Source organism: Anser cygnoides, chromosome 1 (assembly GCF_040182565.1).
Source record: "Anser cygnoides isolate HZ-2024a breed goose chromosome 1, Taihu_goose_T2T_genome, whole genome shotgun sequence".
In the NCBI taxonomy this organism is placed as follows: domain Eukaryota; kingdom Metazoa; phylum Chordata; class Aves; order Anseriformes; family Anatidae; genus Anser; species Anser cygnoides.
In genome coordinates this window covers 147,071,702-147,092,184 of record NC_089873.1, presented here as the reverse complement: position 1 = coordinate 147,092,184, position 20,483 = coordinate 147,071,702, and the positions used below count along the sequence as shown (strand labels likewise).

Below are 20,483 nucleotides of genomic sequence, written 5' to 3'. Positions count from 1 at the left end.
CCTGAATGTGTCTTCAGCTCTGTTTGACAAATCCTCTGATTTTCAATCTCCGTGCATACATATTTGGAACACTGCAAACATACATATATATATATTTTACCACATGCTACTGTCAACTTGACTCACAGAAACATACCACACAACAACTGAAGCACCATTTTGGTCTGAAGCAATCTCCTAGATTCATTTTAGCTCAGGGAATTACTTCTTCAGGTTGAAGTGCACGGCAGTGGACTTAGTAAAGCCAGAGAAATTTTGATTATTTAAATATCTGCCATGCCAAAAAATAAAAAATAAAAAATTATTAGCTGACATGAGAGCGATTCAAGGTGTCTAATGACACAGAAGTCCCTTTCTTATCCAAATGTCCTTCTTCCTTTTCCTCTAATCTCAGGCAGATGTTGGAAGCAATGTCTATGGATTGCTTGATGTGAGAATGGTGAGGCACCGTCCATGAGCAACGGGGGATTGCAGATCTAACCATCTGGATTTTGCAACTTTTTGGTACACAAAACTCCCAGTGAGACTACTGGAGCATGCGTGACAGCTTCCTGATGAGACTAAAGCCCTTGGAAACCCCAAACCTGCTAGCTGAGCTGTTTTGGCATTGGTATCATTTCTTCGGCTCTCATCCTATGCACATGAATCAAAGACTTTCTGTAGTGCTTTGGCTAGGTCACAGACTTGGAAAGCAACGGAAAAGCAAAGGTAATGAACCACTTTCCCCTGCTGTTGAGTAAGTCACATATCTATCCTCTCTGTGACTAATTTTCGCCTTTGCTAGGATCAGGATAACAATGCCTCGTCCGTCCGCAGGGGATATCAGGCAAGTAGTTTCACATCAATAGATGGAAAGTGCCACAGAAATGCACTTTATTAGTCTGTTAACCAGAAAATGTCATTGGAAACCATATAATTAGACAAAGAAATGGAAATAATAAATGTCTCAATCAATACAATAAAATAAAATGAAATAGTCTGGAGCAGTACCAAAGCCAGAGCTGCTTATCATCACCGCTGTAAATTTTGTTTTCATTCCAGAAAGTTTAACACAGCATAAGGAAAGGTAGAAAATAGAAGATATTAAGGAATGGAACAGCATCCTCAATTGTTTATGAATTATAATGCTAACTGGAAAAGAAAACAAACAAACAAACAAAAACACACAAAACCAAGCACTTTTGAAAACAAGCGTTAAGTACATTATCCATCAAAACCAATTTTACTTCTAGGTTCTCTGACTGGAGTGTTTCAATTTTCACACTCTAAAACAAACCATACTAGAGCTTTAGATGCTCCAGATGGGATGCCTTTTGTTAAAGCTTTTGAAATCAGCGCTATGGTTGTGCTTCACGGATGAATTTTGGTTGGTGTGTTACTGCAATCAGTAATGCTAAAACAGTCTGTCAAGCTCTCTAGCAGTGAGAAGACAGAAGAAAGAACTCAGGGAAAAGAACACACACAAACACTCTTTAAAAACCCATAATACGTCATGTCATTTTTTTGAGGACATGAATTCAGAAACAAAGAAGAGACAGACACTCAGGAACGGCTCTGCCAATAAACTGCGCATCACCATTCCACACACTCCCAAATTTATGGACGAAAGCTTGAGGGAAACAAATAAAACCTATATATCATAAACCGCAGTCTGAAGTCCTCCTAAGTATTATGCAAAAAAAAAAAAAGGAATAGATTCCCCTTAATTTCTAAATCTAGTGGTTGAAGTTAAACTCTTAATGAAAAGATGACAGCATAATTAATTCTATTTCTAGCATAATTAATTCTATTTCACATGGTTTTGCAGTAAATAAGACTTGTTCAGCAAGGTTGTTACTGTTTTCTTGGACTTGACCACCAGAAGGCATATACTGTCCCATGATGGACTTCCACCAGGCATGGAAACTTGTGCACAGCGAGAAATTGTAACTTTTAAAAAGCTCTTTCACAAAATCAATGGTGGAGCGAATGCTAAATTGATTAAAAAAGGAGCTGACAGTGAGTTCACACTTGTGAATAAAAACCCTCTAATTGTAGCAGGATTCATCATCCAACAGCAGCATTTTTAATGGAGCCTTCAGGGATCTGGTTTCTGACACAATACTGCTCCATATCGTTATCAATGATCTGAAAGGAAACACAAATCAATGTTTGGGAACAGTTGGAGAAGGGCAAAAATTGGAGTGCAGGGGGAATAAATACCACTATGGATGCGCCAAGCACAAGAAGGGAGCAGGAAAGCTGCCTTTATGGCAGAGGGAAATCATTATGGGAGGATCAGGATGCCTGTCCTTTGGGGACAAGACTGACAGACTGGATCAGGCTCAAGAAAATGCTACAGAAATTATCTGAGACTGAGGAAATAAAACAATACCAAAAGACTTTCTTATTTGCCCAAGAGACAGCTCAGAGGTGACTCATTAGCAGCATTCATGTAGTTAAAGAGGAAAGAGGTTTCCAGCAATAACTTATGTTTTAACCTACTGGGAAAAGACATAAAAGTATCTAAAGGCAAGTTTAAATTCAGAATAAAAAGCAGAATTCAGCACTAACAAGCAGCATTTAACATCCCAAGACTCCTCCCCAGGTAATAGAGTTTCTCATCTGCTTTGTTCTTTTGAGCAAAAACGAGGGGCTGCACTGCTGTGGTGGGGCACGTATCTCTCAGAAACAAAAACAACCTGCTTTAAAATAATAATATAAAAAAAAACTTTCCATTTTACAGGCATACAAACTTCCTCAAGGCTCCACTGAAGAGGCAACACCGACTGATCCATCACACTCAAAGACCGATTTCCTGAGGAAAGCAAGCACCATGTAATAAGGCCTGGAAGGGAGGCAGCAGAGCTAGACGAGGCACATGCGAGGACTGGTCTGCTGCTGCCTCGCCGCCCTGTGGCTACGAGGTCTCGGCCATGCTCACACTTGAGCTGCTCTGTGAAGGGACTGCACTTAATTCATTAACTCTCCAGGATTAGCAGAAGACGCGCACCGCAGCCAAGACCAACAGAGCCAAATAAATTTGGGGTTTTCAGGCCAAGTCACAGAGCTATGACAAGCCAATTTTTTTTATTTTTTATGTTTTTTAATGAGGAAAACATTCACTAAGTACTTTTCATTCTTCAGACCTTTGCAGAACCCTTTGGATGACGGAATTCCCAGGGTGACCAAGACTGATCCTAGATCAAGCTCCAACACAACACTTCAGGAAGACTTTTCATTTGGTGATATTATTTCTGAGTACATAAAAAAGTGGGTTCACAGCAAAAGGTCAGCTTCAAACTCATCTGTGAAAAAGAGCAGAATACATCTGAAACAGATCGCCATAAAGAGCTGGCAAACAACTGTCGGTGTGGATGCAGGTGAACAGGAGATTCTCCATGAAAGCTGCTCAGGGAGAGCAGGGCGCTTCTGCGGCCTGCAATATCGACTGCCCTGTTCTGAGGGACCAGCCATGCTTGCACAGGGCACACCAAACATCCAAACATACCAAACCAAAGAGCACTTCCATGCCAACAGCCTCTTTACATTACGGTCACCACAAGAGTCTTCATTCGTACCATGAGTGAAAACAAACACAGGCCTGTGTTAATGATTTCATGCTTGCTGAGCTACCAAGCACCAGGCAGGTCTGGGTGCCTCCACGCACGCATTTTGTATTAATGTACCACCCAAGGAAATAGTAAGTTGGAGAGTTTCCGTGAAGCTCATCTGGCTTTAAGATATACATACATGCAAAACCATGAGAAGATATCATACAGGAGGATTTGCAAGCAGGCAGCATCCACTTGAAGCAACGGGACTCTCCCAGGTCCCCCTTCCCCTTCGGCCCCTTCCACCAGGTTTCTCCACATGCTCATGCCAGCTCACTACCCCATCAACTGACCAGGTAAACCTACCCCTGTCTCAAAGGGAGTGGGATTGCTCAACCTCCAGAGACACAGTCCCTTGCTGCCATCTGAGTGCAGCTGGTCCCCAACATGCCCAGGGAGCTCATGCACCAGCGCTGGGTGCTGGCACCCAGTTGGAACCAGTGAGCGCTTCAGGAGAGGACCCCACAACTTCAGGGATATGGGTGAAGACATACTGCTTGCTTTAGGTACAACGCATAGCGTCATCAACGTCACCTCTTTGCCAGGAATGAGAATAATAACCATACCCTAAGAACTCAGTATTATAATTGTTTCTTAGGAAACTCTCCAAAAGTCTGTGCTTTCCAAGTGACACCATTTACTTATTATTTCCCTAGAAAAATGTTATTGCTGTTATATAACCAATATACATTAGCAAAAGCTTCATACTAAATTCATATGAATACATTCCCATACCTGAGGTTGCACATTAAGATGCCAATACTTCCTTCAAATAAAAAGGCAGAGGTATGGAGGTTGACAGCAAGCTCATCTTTTACATATGCAAAAAGTCCCCAGGGAACTATAAAACTCAAGAAGTATTGTGCATTATTTAAAGAAAAAAAAAGTTAAAAAATGTAGAATTTCTTATAAAAGGTGACACATAGTAAAACACAATTTGCACAGTAGAAGAACATAAAAGCATGAATAATAACCTAGTATTAAATATATATAGAAGTTATTATTAGGGGAAATCACAGATTTTCTTTTTATTAGAAATTTGGAGAATTCTAAAAAGAATTTGAAAAGTGACAGGACTTTATTCAAAGAACTTTCTCCCAAGTGGAGTAGTTCTGTGTTCTTTTCTTCTTGTCTCTCTCTCTCTTTTTTTTTTTTTAATCCTTAAAAGTTTATCTGCCGTTTCTCTTGCTGTGAAATAATTCAAAAGCAAGGCTGTGGAGGCTGATGTGGAGGCAATCTCCAGCAATGTTTGGTGTGACAGCCAGGAGCGTGCCCTGGCCCTTTCATCCACCTAGACACATACATCCAAGACATGCTGTGATTCTTCATCCCAGCTTCATCTTCTCAACCCACCAGAATGGTATCGTTATCACCCCAATAATTACATTACAGACTGAAACACGCATGGCATTTTTCATGCTAGGAAATGGAAAAAAGGTAACAGGTACCACACTGGACAGAAGTAAGCCAGTACCTTGCATGCCAAGTGTTTTTTTCTCTTTCTTTTGCTTCCCAGTCACTTTCTACCCCACACCTTCTCCAACCATCTCCCTTATGTACCAGCACGATGTTTTGGTTTGTCAGCTTTTACATGTCAGCATATATTGACACTGGCAAAGGAGACACTTGTGAAAGCTGGCAAGCGTGACTTCTCTGCAGAAATTACAACTCCATGCCCTTGGCCACCTGTGTCTGAAGTATGACTCTGAAAGCCAACTTTACATTGTCTTTAAAACTGGATCCTTCCAGTTATGCTACTTTTTAAAATAACTGGAGACCATTCAGTAGCCTTTAGGAATACATATGCTGAAGTCCACAGTAGCATTTGGGTATAACCCATAGAGTTAGGCAGGAGTGGATTTTCTTAACTAATTTCCATACAGCAGAGAACACAGATCTCTGGCTTCATGTTTGCCATTGAAATACTCAAATTGCTGTCAGGTGTGTGCACTGATGAGGGTTACAATACTGGAGTGGAGGCTCATTATCAACATGCTAATTAATACTATGGTTGTGGCAAATGCAGCACTTTAAACAATGTGAGTACTAGGTCGCAAAACTTGGAGAGCTGCTACTTTAGGGTTTATAATTAATAACATTGCTTTTGATGGCCAAACCAGTGAAGGAGAAAAAAGATTAAATTTTTTCACTGGATCACTGAACACTTGCCAGAAAGACCATACTAAAATCTGCACAGTTACACTCCTAATTCACAGCCACTAAGATTAACTCTAGTTCATAAAACAATAAAATATAAAATTGCAGCATTATATCAAGTACACTACTTTGTATTCATGAAGCCCCTTGAGAAAGAAATGTGCTTTCCCCAAACTCACTTACTCCTTGTTCCCTTTTTCCCAGTAATTTAGAGTCAATCTAATGAGAGAAAGTTGTGATTCAAACCCAGAAAAATCTTCATCTTAAGAACTGGCTACAAACCAGTGAGTATCTACATGAATCCAGAAACATTTTCTAATGTTTCTAGCATGCAAAGAAGCCTTTTGTTTATTTGTTTCTCCTAGAGGAGACAGCAGAAAGGGAGGAATGGAAAAGCAGGACTCCAGAGGGTAAAATTTTGTATGAGGTACTAAACACTCCCTCAGTTTGAAGACCTTAAAATTGCGCAAAAATTAGTTTTCGAAAACATGTTTAAGCTGCTGTTTTTACATAAAGTAATTGAAAAAGTTTCACATCAACATCATAACACAGAATAAGGTTATGTCTTCAGTTTGACATCTGAGCTAAAAAGCAAAGAAAATCACTCTTCTTTAACCTGCTTTCAGTCCAGTCTAAAAAAAATAATACAAAGAATGAAGAGATTGCATGCAGAGGCCCACATGCAAATAGGGAGTGAAGAACTAATCTGAACCCAAGGTAAAACTCAGAGAATTGAGAATATCTTCTGCTTTCAGCTACAATTAGCTGTTCCACATTTATGACATCTTCACAATGACTGTGGAGAATTTGGCCTACATTTTCCAGGAGATATTTGTGCTGTTAATAAAATGCATGCATTTTTAGATTTCCTTCATTCTCTTTGAGCAGACTAATAATTTTGAGATTAAAAAAAAAAAAAACTACAGAGGAAAAAAACCAAAAACATATCAATGAAAAGCCATCAAGGAATGACAGAGTGTTAACCTGCCCAATAACTGCATTAACCTTTCCCTGAAGGACTTTTTCTTTGAAACTGTGAAAAGTTGCCAACATGTTGGTATGTTAGCATGCATCCGCAATGACAGCCTATGCCTTTCTGTTGTAAAAGAGCAGCAATTATAGTAAAACAACAGTTTAAGACACAGACAACAACTGTCACAGTACTGACCATTTAATCAGGGAATTTCCTTACAGGCACTCGCTGTAAAAAGGACCGGCAGGCTTATAAACATTGCAATTCAGAGTCTTTTCAAAGTCAGTAATAACAAATATTAATTATCTTCCATGAACTACCTTCACAGCTGCCTCTGTAAACTGACATCCAGGAACCTTGAGGATTAATTACAAGTAATGAAGCTTGCTTCTGCCTTGCACAGTTAAACACAACTCCTTGCAAATGAGTTTGACCTTTCCTGCATGGCGTGCTCTGGAGTTTCTTACCCGGGTCGGGATTGCCTGCAGTCAGTGTGTTCACGTGAGAACCACTATCAGATATTAGTTGTGTCAAGGATCTTAATAAATATTCAGGCTTTAAACATGAAATAGGTATTTAATATAAAAAAAATGTTTAAGTAGACATCACTATGTGAACTTCTGAGACTTGCTGTAGAAAACACTTTATGACACTTTCAGACTTGCAAACACTTATGGAAGGTTTACTTGCACGCATAGCATAGTACAGAAAGGCTTGGGTTGTGAATTTTGAAACTTCCCCAAAATCAGAATGTTACAAGGTCAAGATTACTGCGGGAACAAGCTAAAGAGCTGCTATGTTGTTGACAAACTACTGAGATAAGTTCTCGCAGCACACTAAGAAACATTCCCATATTCTCAAGTAATGCCATTAAGTAAGTAACAGCATGAAATTCTATCATGCATTCCATGTTGACATTTTTTGGAAAAAAATCAAGATAATGAGATTATATAGCAATGTTTTGCAAAATGAACACAAAAATGTATAATGCAATATAATTGTTAGTTCCTTTGGACAGGCAAAACTTCTGTTCGCCAATTATGTCAAAACACACCTTCTGCACTTTTGCTTGATGCAGAAGCCAGGAGCTCAGGACTTACAGCCACACAGAAGACAAAAGAAAAAAAGTGTTCCTCAAAAGATCTCATTGGCAGATAAGTTACTCAAATAATTGTAACTTGTATATCTCCTTCTCTGGAGATATTCAAGGCTCGTCTGGATGCCTACCTGGGCAGCCTGCTCTAGGGAACCTGCTTTGGCAGGGGGGTTGGACCCGATGATCTCTTGAGGTCCCTTCCAACCCCTACACTTCTGTGATTCTGTGTGATTCAAACATGCCATTTTGTGTCAACCAGTAGTGGTATGAAAGAAAACTAGAAAAAAAAACCACCTCATTTTTCAAACTCTTTTTCACAGACATGAAGACTACATAAGACATGGTTTAAAAATCACATTTGACATTAGAATTTAAAGACCCCAATGGACTTGATCTTCACAAGCAGGGACAGCCTTGTCCTTGTCCTGGATAAAGGGGAATGCCTTCTCCTTTAATGTGCTTACTTCTGAGTCTGGGAACTGCCTGATTGTTGACAAGTCTTTGCAGGTCAGTTTGCATTTTCGTAGATGGCAGTTGCTGCCTTCAGTAATCACTCCCAGTAGAGAAGAAATACTTTTGAAATGCCAGAAAATTGACAATCTCCACTCTTGCAGAGGGAAGCCACTAAATCTAACATCACTTCTCATCACCTACCCTTTATAGGTCAGACATGTCCAACCGCAAGTTAAGATTAAAAATGGCTTTGCTACTAATCTTAGCACAAACATTAGTGCTGCTCTAATACACCCTGCTGTACAGTAGCAGGGCAGATGAAATAATCAGCTATCTGACTGGCCTCTGACCTTGGCTTTGAAGCACCTGTGGAGTGGGGGCAACATCAGAAACGTGTTTAATGATCTCTGCCTGTCTGGGTCAAGTTTATGAATAAGTATAACAATAAATATGAATACTTCCTCTTCAAGATCTGTTAGAAGATGCTGACTCCACCTTTGATTTACGTTGTTCACAGTCAAATAAACACCACTTAGACAGTGCCTCTCAAAAGTACAGTATCTCCTGCTTTGTCTTGCGGATCCTAAAATGATTTGGGATGGCTTTAACAAGTTTTAAGGAATAATGGCACTGACCAGTTTTCCATACGACTTTAACTTCATCACTGTGATTATCTTTGGAGATATCCGTGTACACATCCCAGTGGAGCATTTTAAACTGGGCCAAGGATAACATGTTTGGATCTACATATTTGACTGCATTCTGCATACAAGTGTTTCCGGTGATTTCCCTAAGGATCTGTTCCCTGGGTGCATTTATTTTTAAACAAAAACATAACTTCATTACAAATGAAGAAGCAAGATGAAATCTGTTTCTTCCTTCTGTGCATCTAAATGCAGCTGGATGTCTGCAAATTATTAAAGTTTCTTGGAAAATCAGTGACCGTAACAAGAACCTTCTGCACCCCTCAGTGAATAAAAAACATCACTGAGTTGTGAACCTAATTTACAGAGCAGAAGTACTTGTCGACTTTATTTCAGGAAAAAGGGTTGAGGTGTAGGAAAAGCATCAAGATAATGATTTACATCATATGGAACCTCTCAGCCCCGTTTACAGTCATCATATGGAGACGATCCTTTTTGTCTGTTTCCTTCTTTCAACTTTTCGGACTGAGTACTGTTGTTGCATTAACCATAGTACTGCAAATAAAAGAGACCCAATAACTAACCTGATAAAGCATTAACTCTTTTCACTTACAATTTATATGCTCAAAGCACCGAATCCTAACTATTCTGCTAAGTCACCCCCCATGAAAAGCCATGTTAGTGGTAAAAGTAAAACAATTTATGTGTTGCCACCATCCCAGCAACCACTGCAGAGCTGCAGGATGCTCTTTGCTGCTGCTGAAGAAGGTGGAAGAGGAGATGCTGCTGTGAGCCAGCTGTAGTTCGGCTGTTTCTTCTTCTTAAAATGCACAGCTAGTTCAGGGACACCTGCGACTGGAAAAAAACTGCACAGATGGTTTTTGCCGGAGACTCTTCAATAACTTACATTTACATTCACTTTAAGCTTGGAGCAAAATAGCAACATTATCGTTAAAATTAATGAATTTATGCTTTATTTTGCTGTAATAGTTACTTTGCTGTAGATCGACTTCCTACTTGTGTACAGGCTAGCAGACAACGGCCAGTGAGCATACTGTTATATATACCAACCAGAGTATACTCTGTTGTGTAAAATTGTTCACACAATAAGACTGTTGATTAACATGAAGGAGCTATGGCTAAAATAAAATAAACAAAAGTTTCCTTAGAAAAGGATGGCCAAAATTTAAAGTGCAAACAGTTACAATTCGTGGCCATGTTTCGTTCAGACTATTGGCTCTAACCGTCACAAGAACAAAATGGGCTAATCCTATGCTTGATGCCAATGCAGACCAGATAATTTAAATAATTTCGATACTCAGTTTCAGGTAATCCAGTTCAGCCTTCACATGGAAGACGTGACTGAAGTCATTCAGCTAAAAAAAAAAGAAAGATTAATCTTTTGGAGAGAAGGGGCACTGAAGGTATCAGATTCAGCCATAGGCCATTTGCTTTCCACTTTCCAGAGCCGGCAGCTGATTAAAATGGCAAGACAGCCTGCAGAGATTTTTCTTAGCTCCTAGGCTACCTTCATCCAGGAGCACCCGCAGCGACCCCTTGCAAGCCGAGGGGATCTCAGCTTGGGAAGCCTCACGGACTGCTTTCCCATCCCCAATTAAATCATGCTGACAGGTTGCCAGAGGAGCCAGGGGAGCATTAATCACTCCAAGTAGCACCAGCCACAACACCATACACCCACAGCCCTGCGGTCACCATTCCCCTCCTAAATTTGGACTGTATCCACCACTGAATGGATAACCTAGTTTATCTAGGGATTCTTCCTTCAATATTTCCTGAATATTTTATATTCCTCAAGCTCCGTTCACTGTAATTGAATAATCCAATAATTCTCAGCAGCCACATACAGCTTAGTCTCTCTCTAATTTGAGCATGATGATGCCTTGTAAATGAGTTGGGGCAAGCCAAAAACTAAAGGCGTTTCATGCGGTAATGAAATCTAAAATGCTTGCCTGCATCAATTTATTAACGTCACCACAGAGCAAAAAGCAATACAGCATCAAAATGAATCGCTGCATCTGCAGCTCGCCTATCACCTCTTGCTCACACACATGCGCACATGGCGTTAATTAACAACTGCAAGGCTGTAGTACAGGTTCCTCTTTATTGTGCCTTTCTGAATTATTTCACGTATAACCCAGACTGAGATGCTCTGATAAAACCTCAGCAGAAACAGAATACGAGGAGCTTGCCAAGAACCACACAGACTTGGCCCGTGGACAAAACACAAATCCACAGCCGTGGAAAGGAAAACAAAAACGAGGACAGAAAACCAACTTCTCTTTCATTTTGGGATATGGAAAATAGCAGCATGTTTTTCAGCAGCTGATTGCCTACATGATATATTTAAAACTGGCTCTCCGCAGCACAGCCCGTTGTTTTCCAGAATCAGGACCACGTCGGAGGTCGCTGGACTCCTGACGACGAGCATCACTTGAGCAAAATAAGGAATTAAAAGAATCTCCAAAGCTGCACCAGTGTAACCGTTAATCTTTGGGAAGCAAAACCTTTCCTAGAAGAAAGCCCCAGAGAGATTGTCATAGACTTAGGCTACACCTGTTTCAGCTCCTATTACAAAAAGCAGGGAGTTATGTTGACAGTGAGCCAGATTTTTGAGAAGAATGCATATAAAGTACTTCTCTGCACAGCAAACTACCATATCTCAGTCTGTGAGGGTAGCTATCTGATAACAATTTCTTTTCTAATAGCACACTGTGCAGACAGCTGTGCCCTGAGAGTCCAACGTGATGTCCCTGCTCTGGTTTGCACAGCCCTGACGGATTTTTATGGCACTTCACAGCACTTCACTTTTACAGTGCAGTGTTTTCCAGGAATTCATATACATTTACTTAAACCTAGATTTACATGAGAGCATTTTATGTTGATCAGCTGACAGTGCTATGCCTGAGCAACAGAACGTCTCAATTTTGACATTAGCATGATTTGAGAAATGCTATTTTAACCAAGAGAGAGAAGTTGGAAGACAGGCAGAAAGAATGAGATCATGATGATCCTTCCTTAAAAACACTGAACTGCAAGGCTGGAATTAGGCTGACTTATTTAAGTATGAGGTATTTGTATATATGTATATACGTGTGCAGGTGTATGTATTTCCCAGACTTCTCCTGAAATTCAACACATTGAGCAAAAAAAATCAAAAAGAGCTAAACAGAGCTTCACTAATTTCTTCTAAATGTTCTTTTGGCCTACAAAAACAAAACATAACATAACATAACATAGCATAACATAAAATAACAAAATAAAATAAAATAAAATAAAATAAAATAAAATAAAATAAAATAAAATAAATAAAATAAAAGTTTCAACTCCATGCCAAGCAAAGTACTTCATTTGAATAAAGAACTGAATCAACTTACTCTACTTTTTTCTTTTACCTTTTCTATTAAGTAGTTTATATCAACATAAAAAGCTTTGAAAACACTGAGCCAATTCATCAGTGACTCTGTTTTATCTTGAGCTGTAGTTTTTGGTACATAAAATATGGACCACAATATTTTACTCAGTTCTGTGTCTAAAGAGCTGGACTGTCATTGCAAACTAGACATTTTATCACATTTGAAAAATCATCCAAAACAAAAAGGCTAGCTGACCTCCTTCTTGGATTCGCCTCCCCTGTTTGCTGACATGCCCTGTTTTGCTAGCCCTCTGCTCCCCGTACGGTTATTGCTGAGGTTCCCAGCCTCAGGCACTCTAAGTCCATCCATTCTCAGATGTAATCCAACTTCTTGTACATTCTAATTGAAGGTACAAAATCCATCTCATAACATGACTGCGAATTAATTATGCCATACCTAACTGCATAGAGGGTTCATATACCTTGTGTCGTGATGACCCAAAAGGCATTTATCATATAACTGAGATGCGTTAAAGTATACCAACCAAACAGTGAATGAATAGCAATAAAAGCTATTCAACAACTTTAAATTAAACAGCAGTAATTAAATAACTTCCCTAATCCTTATCCTTATCAGTAACACCTGGCACTGACTACTGAAAACCAAGAACTAGAAACCTCGTGCAAGGAACACCAAGAAAACTTGATCTTTTATAGTTCACAGTTCACCATAATAAAAATATATAAATAAATAAACGAAAAAGGAAATTTAGTTCTGTTATATGAGGACCTATCACAAATCACACTAGCTATTCAGGTAATTAGTGCTTACTTTACAACTGGATCCTCTTTTGTTCCAAAAGTGGAATTACAAAGGTGGCAAGCCAGCTGCTAAGTCTCCAAAGCCCCTGAGAAGGGGTCTACGGGGAAGGCAGAAATCACTCGAGCAAGATAGGTCACGGAGAACAGCGAGACAACCCGTTCAGAGGAACAGAACAAAGCACGTGGTTGGTTCGTAACTGTGCAACAACACGCTGGCTGCAAGGACGGAGCACCCAGCATCTGGGTTTCAACAAAGGGTCCCAGCTGGAAGCTCAAAAATAATGGCCCTGTTTAATGCCAAAACTGTGTACAAACTCTACCCGTGACATTTTGGTGACCTACCAGTGACATTCTGGTTAAAGAGACGCTCTGCACAACTGACAAGGTCCATTCCTCCATACCAAACTACTATTTTATTCACTGATACTTGACACAGCACATTTACTCATTGGGTGGGATCACACCAGTGTTGTGCCTCTCATGTCAAATGACAAGGACAGGTCTGGATCCATGAGATACAAGATAAAGTAAGGAATTTGCAACTTAAATGCAAAATCAGAAGGCTATCTCATAATCACAACTTTATCCAGCCCTCATTCTCTTTCCTCTTATCTTTCTTCACTTTTTTTCCCCTTTGTATTATTTCCTTTATCAGAATTGCCCCTTTTCCAGGCCTCATGCCATTTTTCTATATTCTGACCAAAATACTGATTCTTCTAGTGTTCTTTTTACAGTTTTCTGCCGTTATTGGTGCACTTGTGACAGCCCCATTTACCACCTTCTTTAAGAGTCGGGATATGTGGTTTACTTTCATATTCTCTATGTGTCTTACACCAAAACATGCCCAATATCAAACCTTGCTATAATTTCAGTCATCTCTCTTACAGCCTACACATTGCCATTTCTATTCACCATTTCAGAAAGTGTCCTAGACATGTAACAACGGTCACGTCCATCTCATGCAAATATCATTTCATGTGAGATTTCATGAAACACGGCATCAAATGTTCCAGCCACTTAACCAGATGAAGACCTCTTGTTTGTAAAGGGCCATAAAATGAAAATGAAAAAGAACCTCCAGTGATATAAATATACAAATGCAAAATAACCCATCGTCTTTGCTGCAACAGCTGCTGAGGAAACACAGGATTTCCTTGCCTTAAAATATCCATTTCCAGGTTTCCATCAGGTGGAAAACAGTTTCCGAAAAACCTCCGCATTTCGTTTTGTTGCGCTGCGTTAGCCTGAACGCAGTGAACAGAATGAAGGATTAAAAAAAAAATATATTTTTTTTTCCTTTAACCTCTGTGCATGCCTCGAATAAAAAACCCATGCCATTCCTCCTGGCCACACAGACATTTCCCTCACCACAGCCCTCCGCTCCCACCAGCACAGCATCAGGCCTATGGCATGCCTTGAGCAAACAGCACTGAGGTCACCCCGAGGAGCCGCGCCAGCCTCGCCCCGCGGCCTGCCCGCTGTCGACAGCCCCGGGGAAGCGCCGAGGCCAGGCAGCCCGGGCCGTGCTGCTCATAAATCACCTCGGGGCCCTGCCAGCACCTTCGCCTTCTGCAAAAGCAAAAATTATCGCAGCTAAAGCTAGCATAAATCCTGCACGCCAGGTGGTTCTCGAAACACGATGCATGGGCTGCTGGCTGCCTGTAAAGAGATGGTTTTCCTCTTTATTTCCAGATATTAAGATGAAAAAAAAGAAAAAAAAAAATTTTTCCAGGAGTACTTTCCTGTGTAAGCAAGGCATCCCTCAAGGCAGCCCCACTATCAACATGAAATGGGAAGAACTAACACCTGAAATTGCCACTTCACACCCCTAGCTAGGTACCGTGTTCACACATGGAGTCCACGTAAAAACACTTGACAGCGAGCGCCTTCCCAGTCTGATCTGCCAGCCACCAAGAGCACAGCCTGAACAGCTGGTCTCAAAGCTTTGCCAGTGCCAAACTCGGTGGTCCAGAACAGCAGGACATCGCCCTGTGAAGTTCTTCCAGGTTCCGAAGAAGGGAAAATAAATCTGCATTATTTTATCCCTGAGCTGGTCTGGTTGCCTAGCAGCTCCAAGATCAGGAGGTTACAGATCTGTTATACCAGCGTATGTGTCCATTTCCATCATGAAACCGTCCTGGCTGCTCATTCAAGGTTCAAGCTTGTGAGTCTTTAGGGAAATCCAGTAACCACAGTATAACTTTTGGCTGCCTAGAATGGTGTGTATTTCACATTTCCATAAAATCACAGAATCACAGAACAGCCTAGGTTGGAAGGGACTTCAAAAGATTGTCAGATCCAACCTTTCACGGGAAAAGGGAGCCTAGATGAGATTATGGAGCACCCTGTCCAATTGTATCTTGAAAACCTCCAGGGATGGGGCTTCTACCACATCCCTGGGGAGGTTCCAGTGATTGATTGTTCTTGTAAAAACATTATTTTGTGTATCGAGGGGAAACCTCTCCTGGTGCAGCTTATACCCATTGTCCCTTGTCTTCTCCATGTGGCTCCTCGTGAAGAGAGCTTCTGTCCTCATTGTAGATGCCCTTTAGGTACTGGAATACTGTGATGAGGTCCCCCCAGAGCCTTCTCTTCTCCACATCAAAAAGATCTCACTCCTTCAGTCTTTCCTCATATGGCAGGTCCTCCAGTTCTTATTTTCTTTTCTATTACTACGGTTCTTACTGAAAAAAATAAATAAATGAAGCATTTGTAAGCCTGCATGGAGACAGAGATGTCCTCCTGGCCGTCTGTGTGGTCAGTTTGGCTTTTGTGTTATTGTTTACGAGTTGCCTAATCTCTTTCACAGAGAGATGATGACATAATAACACCAACAACTCAAAGACACATGGTGAGAACATCTTAAATGAAGCAAACAATGCATTCCAGGTAGAGAAATATTCAACACAGATAAATTATCCATCAGCTTTTTATACCCACGGGTTGCTATGATTGTCACACTTCTATAGTGTAATGGCCACACAAAGACAGTTGAGGAAGTGTTTTAGCAACTATTTTTAGAGTATTATTTATTATCTGTCTGTTAACTCTCAACTCACTGTTTCAAAGTGCATATACATAAATAAATATGCTTCCTCTGACTTGACTTTAAATGCAGTCTAAGGGTTGCACAATTCAAATCACTCCATGGAGCCATTGATTTCTAGGTAGCGACTAGGAGTTTACGGAGCTGCTAAGTAATCACAGGACACAGTAGGACAAGAAAAGAGCTGAGGACAAGGACAGGCGAAGGTTTGGAGAGTTCTCAATGTGAGAAAATAGAACAGACTCAGACTGGGCAGCATACAGAATAGAGTTGACTAAAGAACTGGGTAACATCATGTATTGTAAGAAGAAATTGATTACCTAATGACTACTCACAGTTGCTTATTGCACAAGAACTAGGGTGCATTTGGTGAAAAACTTTCAGTCAACAGGCCTGAAATAAATGAAAGGATTATCTTTTCACGTTAAATGTAAGTATAATTGTGAATCTGGATGCTGCAGGATGTGGTACTGGCCAAAAATGTAAGGGATCAAAAAGAGATCGCAAAAAGCTTCTCAGAGATAAATCCATTACTGACCACCAAACCAGTGACCTAGACACAGCACCCAGCTTGGGAAACTCCCATAGTGCTGTCTGGAGAAGCTAGTAGAACACGATGCTGGGAAGGATTGCTTTCAGAAGGTCCCTCATTGTAGACCTGCTCCCTGAGCAGCTGTACAGATCTGCAGTAGAAACAAGCTACCCAGAGAAATGTATTTCTGTGGGAAAACTTCTCCCGTTTTTGTATTACACTCAACATCTGAACTACTCTCAAGAAAATGACACCAGAAGAAAAGCAACACTGGTGCTTGGTATATGCATCTATAAGACATCTGCATTTTAAATGCAGCATGTTTACCACATCTTAAATATTCTTACTTCCCTCGAGTAATTCCGGATTGCCTTTGAGAAATACGGCAGGCAAAAAGGTGGGAGGAGAAAAAACAAAAGATTTAATAAGTGGGCATCTTGGCAAAGAGCCTTCCTCCCTACCCCTCCTCAAGATGCAGAATCTGTGCCTTCCCATCCTGTTCAGGATGTTGGCTGGACTTTGTACTCCTCCTTCTCCTGATGGATGTACCAAGCATCCCATGGACCACATGGAGGACACGGTGCCTCTGAGCACAAGAGAGTCTCCTCAACCCCACTCCTTGCCCAGAAGCACAGGCTGTCCCACCCAGCCTCCCCCCCACTGCCTCTGCTGGCCTTCCTGTTCCAGGAAGGATAACATTCCCCTGAGGGAAGCGCTTCTAGTTTTGATTTCTTTTCTGCAAAACACAACACACAGGGGAAGAGCTACACCTGCTTCCCCCCGGCCTGGGATGAGCCTTGCCCAGAGCATCCTGCTCGAGGGCAGGTCTGCAGGGTGCTAGCAGCACCCTTATTTTTTATAAAGTGCCAGCCGTGACTGGGAAAACACCAAGCTTGTTCCTGACAGGGTACGCGTAGGTGTCAGAGCCAAATCCACAAGTTAATTAAAAACTGTATTTTCTATGGGAAAACAACACGGACAGCATAATAGAGCTATAATTATACACAGGTTTCCACTGGCAACTTGCTAATTGAATCTTATTCTGTTCCTTAAAGGCGAGCAGTGCTGCTGTCACGCCCTCTTTCATTCCTGCTGGTGCAATTTCCCTGGCAGTCTTCGCGCCGAGGTGTCAGTACGTTTGTGTGCCTGCTCTAAAAGGGACTCGGCATAATGTTCTGTGACACACACATCCCGAAAAGGAGCCGCTGTGCGGCACGGCACATCGCTACACGTGTAATTACCTGCGTCGTTTCATACAGATTTTCAAAAATGAAAATAGGATAAGCCTCTTCTATCTCCAGCCCCGCACTGTCGTCATAGCAACCCGACACTTTTTCTGCCCCCCCCCCCGCTTTTTCCCAAGGGACAAAGAAAACCACTGGAGACTCCTCAAATCGGCACAGATTAAGTGCAAACAGTTTGCCAAACGCATTCGTTCACCGACAACTCTTTATTTTCTAATTGCGTGCATCGTGCTCACCGAAAGTGAGCTGCTGCAAGCACAGCCACCTGCTCCCTGCCTGGCAGCATCCCTGCAAAACAACCCAAACCTCCTCTCCTTTACCCCCACCTCTCTCTGCAAGCCGAGTCAAACTCGTCCAAGCCAATTTGTTGGTTTTTTTTGTTGTTCTTCTGTTTAGCCATTACTTTCCTGGTTAAATATTTCATGCTCCCTGATGCACGCATAAACAGAGGTGAGCTCGGTTTGACTCTGCCTGTACTGCCAACTCCTAAATAATTCTGGCAGCAACAGGTTGAAGCAAAAACCTGTGTCCTATAGGCAGTCCTTTGACGTGTGCCATGCTAAAGAGAAGAGAGATCTGGGTTTTGTAACCACACATACATTTGTATGAGAAAAATGTACCTCTTTCCATCCCTATGAACTTTCATCTGAGTTTGAGAACTATAATCCCCCATTGAGCCCCTCCATCCTCACGTGTTGCAGAGGGATTTTCCACAGCCTGACACCCACCTTCACGGCAGCCCTGGCCACAACACCGGTGGGTAGCCCCATGAGAGGGATCCTGGACCACCAGCCCCGCAGCTACATGCCCACAACTCCACGCTGCAGGTGCTGTGAAGCCGCCAGCAAGGCCCTCGTGCCCCAGGGGGAGCGTGGGTGACACAACCGTCCACCCCTGGAAACTCTCTCTTCCAGACAAATGAGGCTACTCACTGCTTTCAGCGCAAATGAAGACAAAGTGCTGAAAAGATGATGATGACCTCTCGTGCCAGCTGTCAGGAGGCGGTGTGGAACGTAAAAATGGAGCATAAAGGCTTACTGGCACTGGGTACCAGCCACGTCCACTTGCCACAGCAGTCACCAGACATTGTTTTCACAGATGCACCAGGCTCTGTCCCATTTCAGGTCATAATGAGCTGCAGATGTGAGACGCATTTCAGATTCCGAGTCTGCAGAGATGAAACACTGTACATAGCTGCTTCTGCCACATTTTTACTTGCTATTTTTTAATAATGACAATTTAACATCATTGTGTGCTTCATATACTGTAAAGGCAAATTCAGCAGTCATTCTAAAGGGCTCTGATTGCTGAACAAATCTTGCAAATAGCTTCCCAACATTTTGCAAAATCCAAATATATGCTGAAATTTCAGTGCCACTTTGATAGTTCTCAAGGGTGAAGTAATAAATAATTAGGAAGCACCATACTTTGGAGATACAGAGCTAATGTTTCAATTAGAAGCATCCCCATCTTGCTTTTAAAGTATTTCAAAATCTGTATGGAAAAAAAAAAAGCTGGCACTATACAGAATATATTTACACACATCAAAGAAAAAGTTGCAGGGAAAAGCTTAATTAAACTGAAATTCTCATTGATAATTCAATCATACATTTCAGAAGGGAAAAACACCTTATATAACACCAAGAAAATATGACAAATGTTGGAAAGCCTAGAATTCCCCAAATGAAGCTAAAATTAAATTCCTTCAAAGTTGCAGAATTTACTCTATCAAAAAACCTTAACACTTTTCCAGTAACCCTTTCACATGATGATGTAATTAGCTCCAATTTTCTGGTTGCTTTTGGCACAGACTTAAAGCTATTCAGTGTCCTGTGTCACCAGCTCCTACTGTGGTTAAGAGTATAGTGAATGCTGTATTAGAAACAACCTGGAGCTACCAGCAGAGCTACAGCAGCTCTATATCAAACTCCAGCGCTGACTCTAAAAGCTGCTTTCCAGCACAGTTTATTTAACATTAACCATGAATATATACAGTCTTCAATGCTCATTTCAGGGAGGGGATGCAATAACATAAAGCTTTGCAGATGCTAGCAACACATAGAGCAAGACTTTTGCAAGTTATGCCTAGATATCATTGCCTCTCAGCATTCGTGAAACATGTATATTTTCCAAAGCATGTGTTGAAACGCTGCAAATGAACGTATTTTGTTCAGAAGCAAGAAATTATGTTAAAAGACGCAGAATTCTATGTTATTCTACTCTCAGGAACTTGCAGTGCGATATGAGTTGTTTACAGCTCTTTTGCAGTTAAAGTTACAAGCCTAAACGAGGAAAGGTCTGCAATAACATCCTTCACTTAACGAAGGTACTGTCTCTAACAGCTATGCACATCATTCTCCTGTATGAAAGGCTAAGAGAGATGGGGATGATCAGCCTAAAGAAGAGAAGGCTCCAGGGAGACCTTATTTCAATACTTAAAGGGGGCTTATAAAAAAGGAGTACAACTTTCTGCTCAGGCAGATGATGATAGGACAGGGGGGAATGGTTTTAAACTAAAAGAGCAGAGAATTAGATTAGAGGTTAGGAGGT

The 20,483-nt window shown here is 41.2% G+C and overlaps 1 protein-coding gene across 2 annotated transcripts in view; it reads right to left on the bottom strand.

The window, feature by feature from the left end:
- SH3RF3 (SH3 domain containing ring finger 3) overlaps positions 1-20,483 on the bottom strand; it is a 238,815-nt gene that overhangs the window by 173,030 nt on the left and 45,302 nt on the right. Inside the window, exon 1 of one of the 2 annotated variants that reach the window (XM_066985186.1) lies at positions 18,866-19,075. The exons of the other annotated variant lie outside the window; for it this stretch is intronic. Coding sequence (XP_066841287.1) covers positions 18,866-18,961 — 96 coding nt within the window. The 5' untranslated portion in view covers positions 18,962-19,075. Of the gene's footprint in view, positions 1-18,865; positions 19,076-20,483 lie in introns of those variants that run through there. 2 annotated transcript variants of the gene reach the window in all.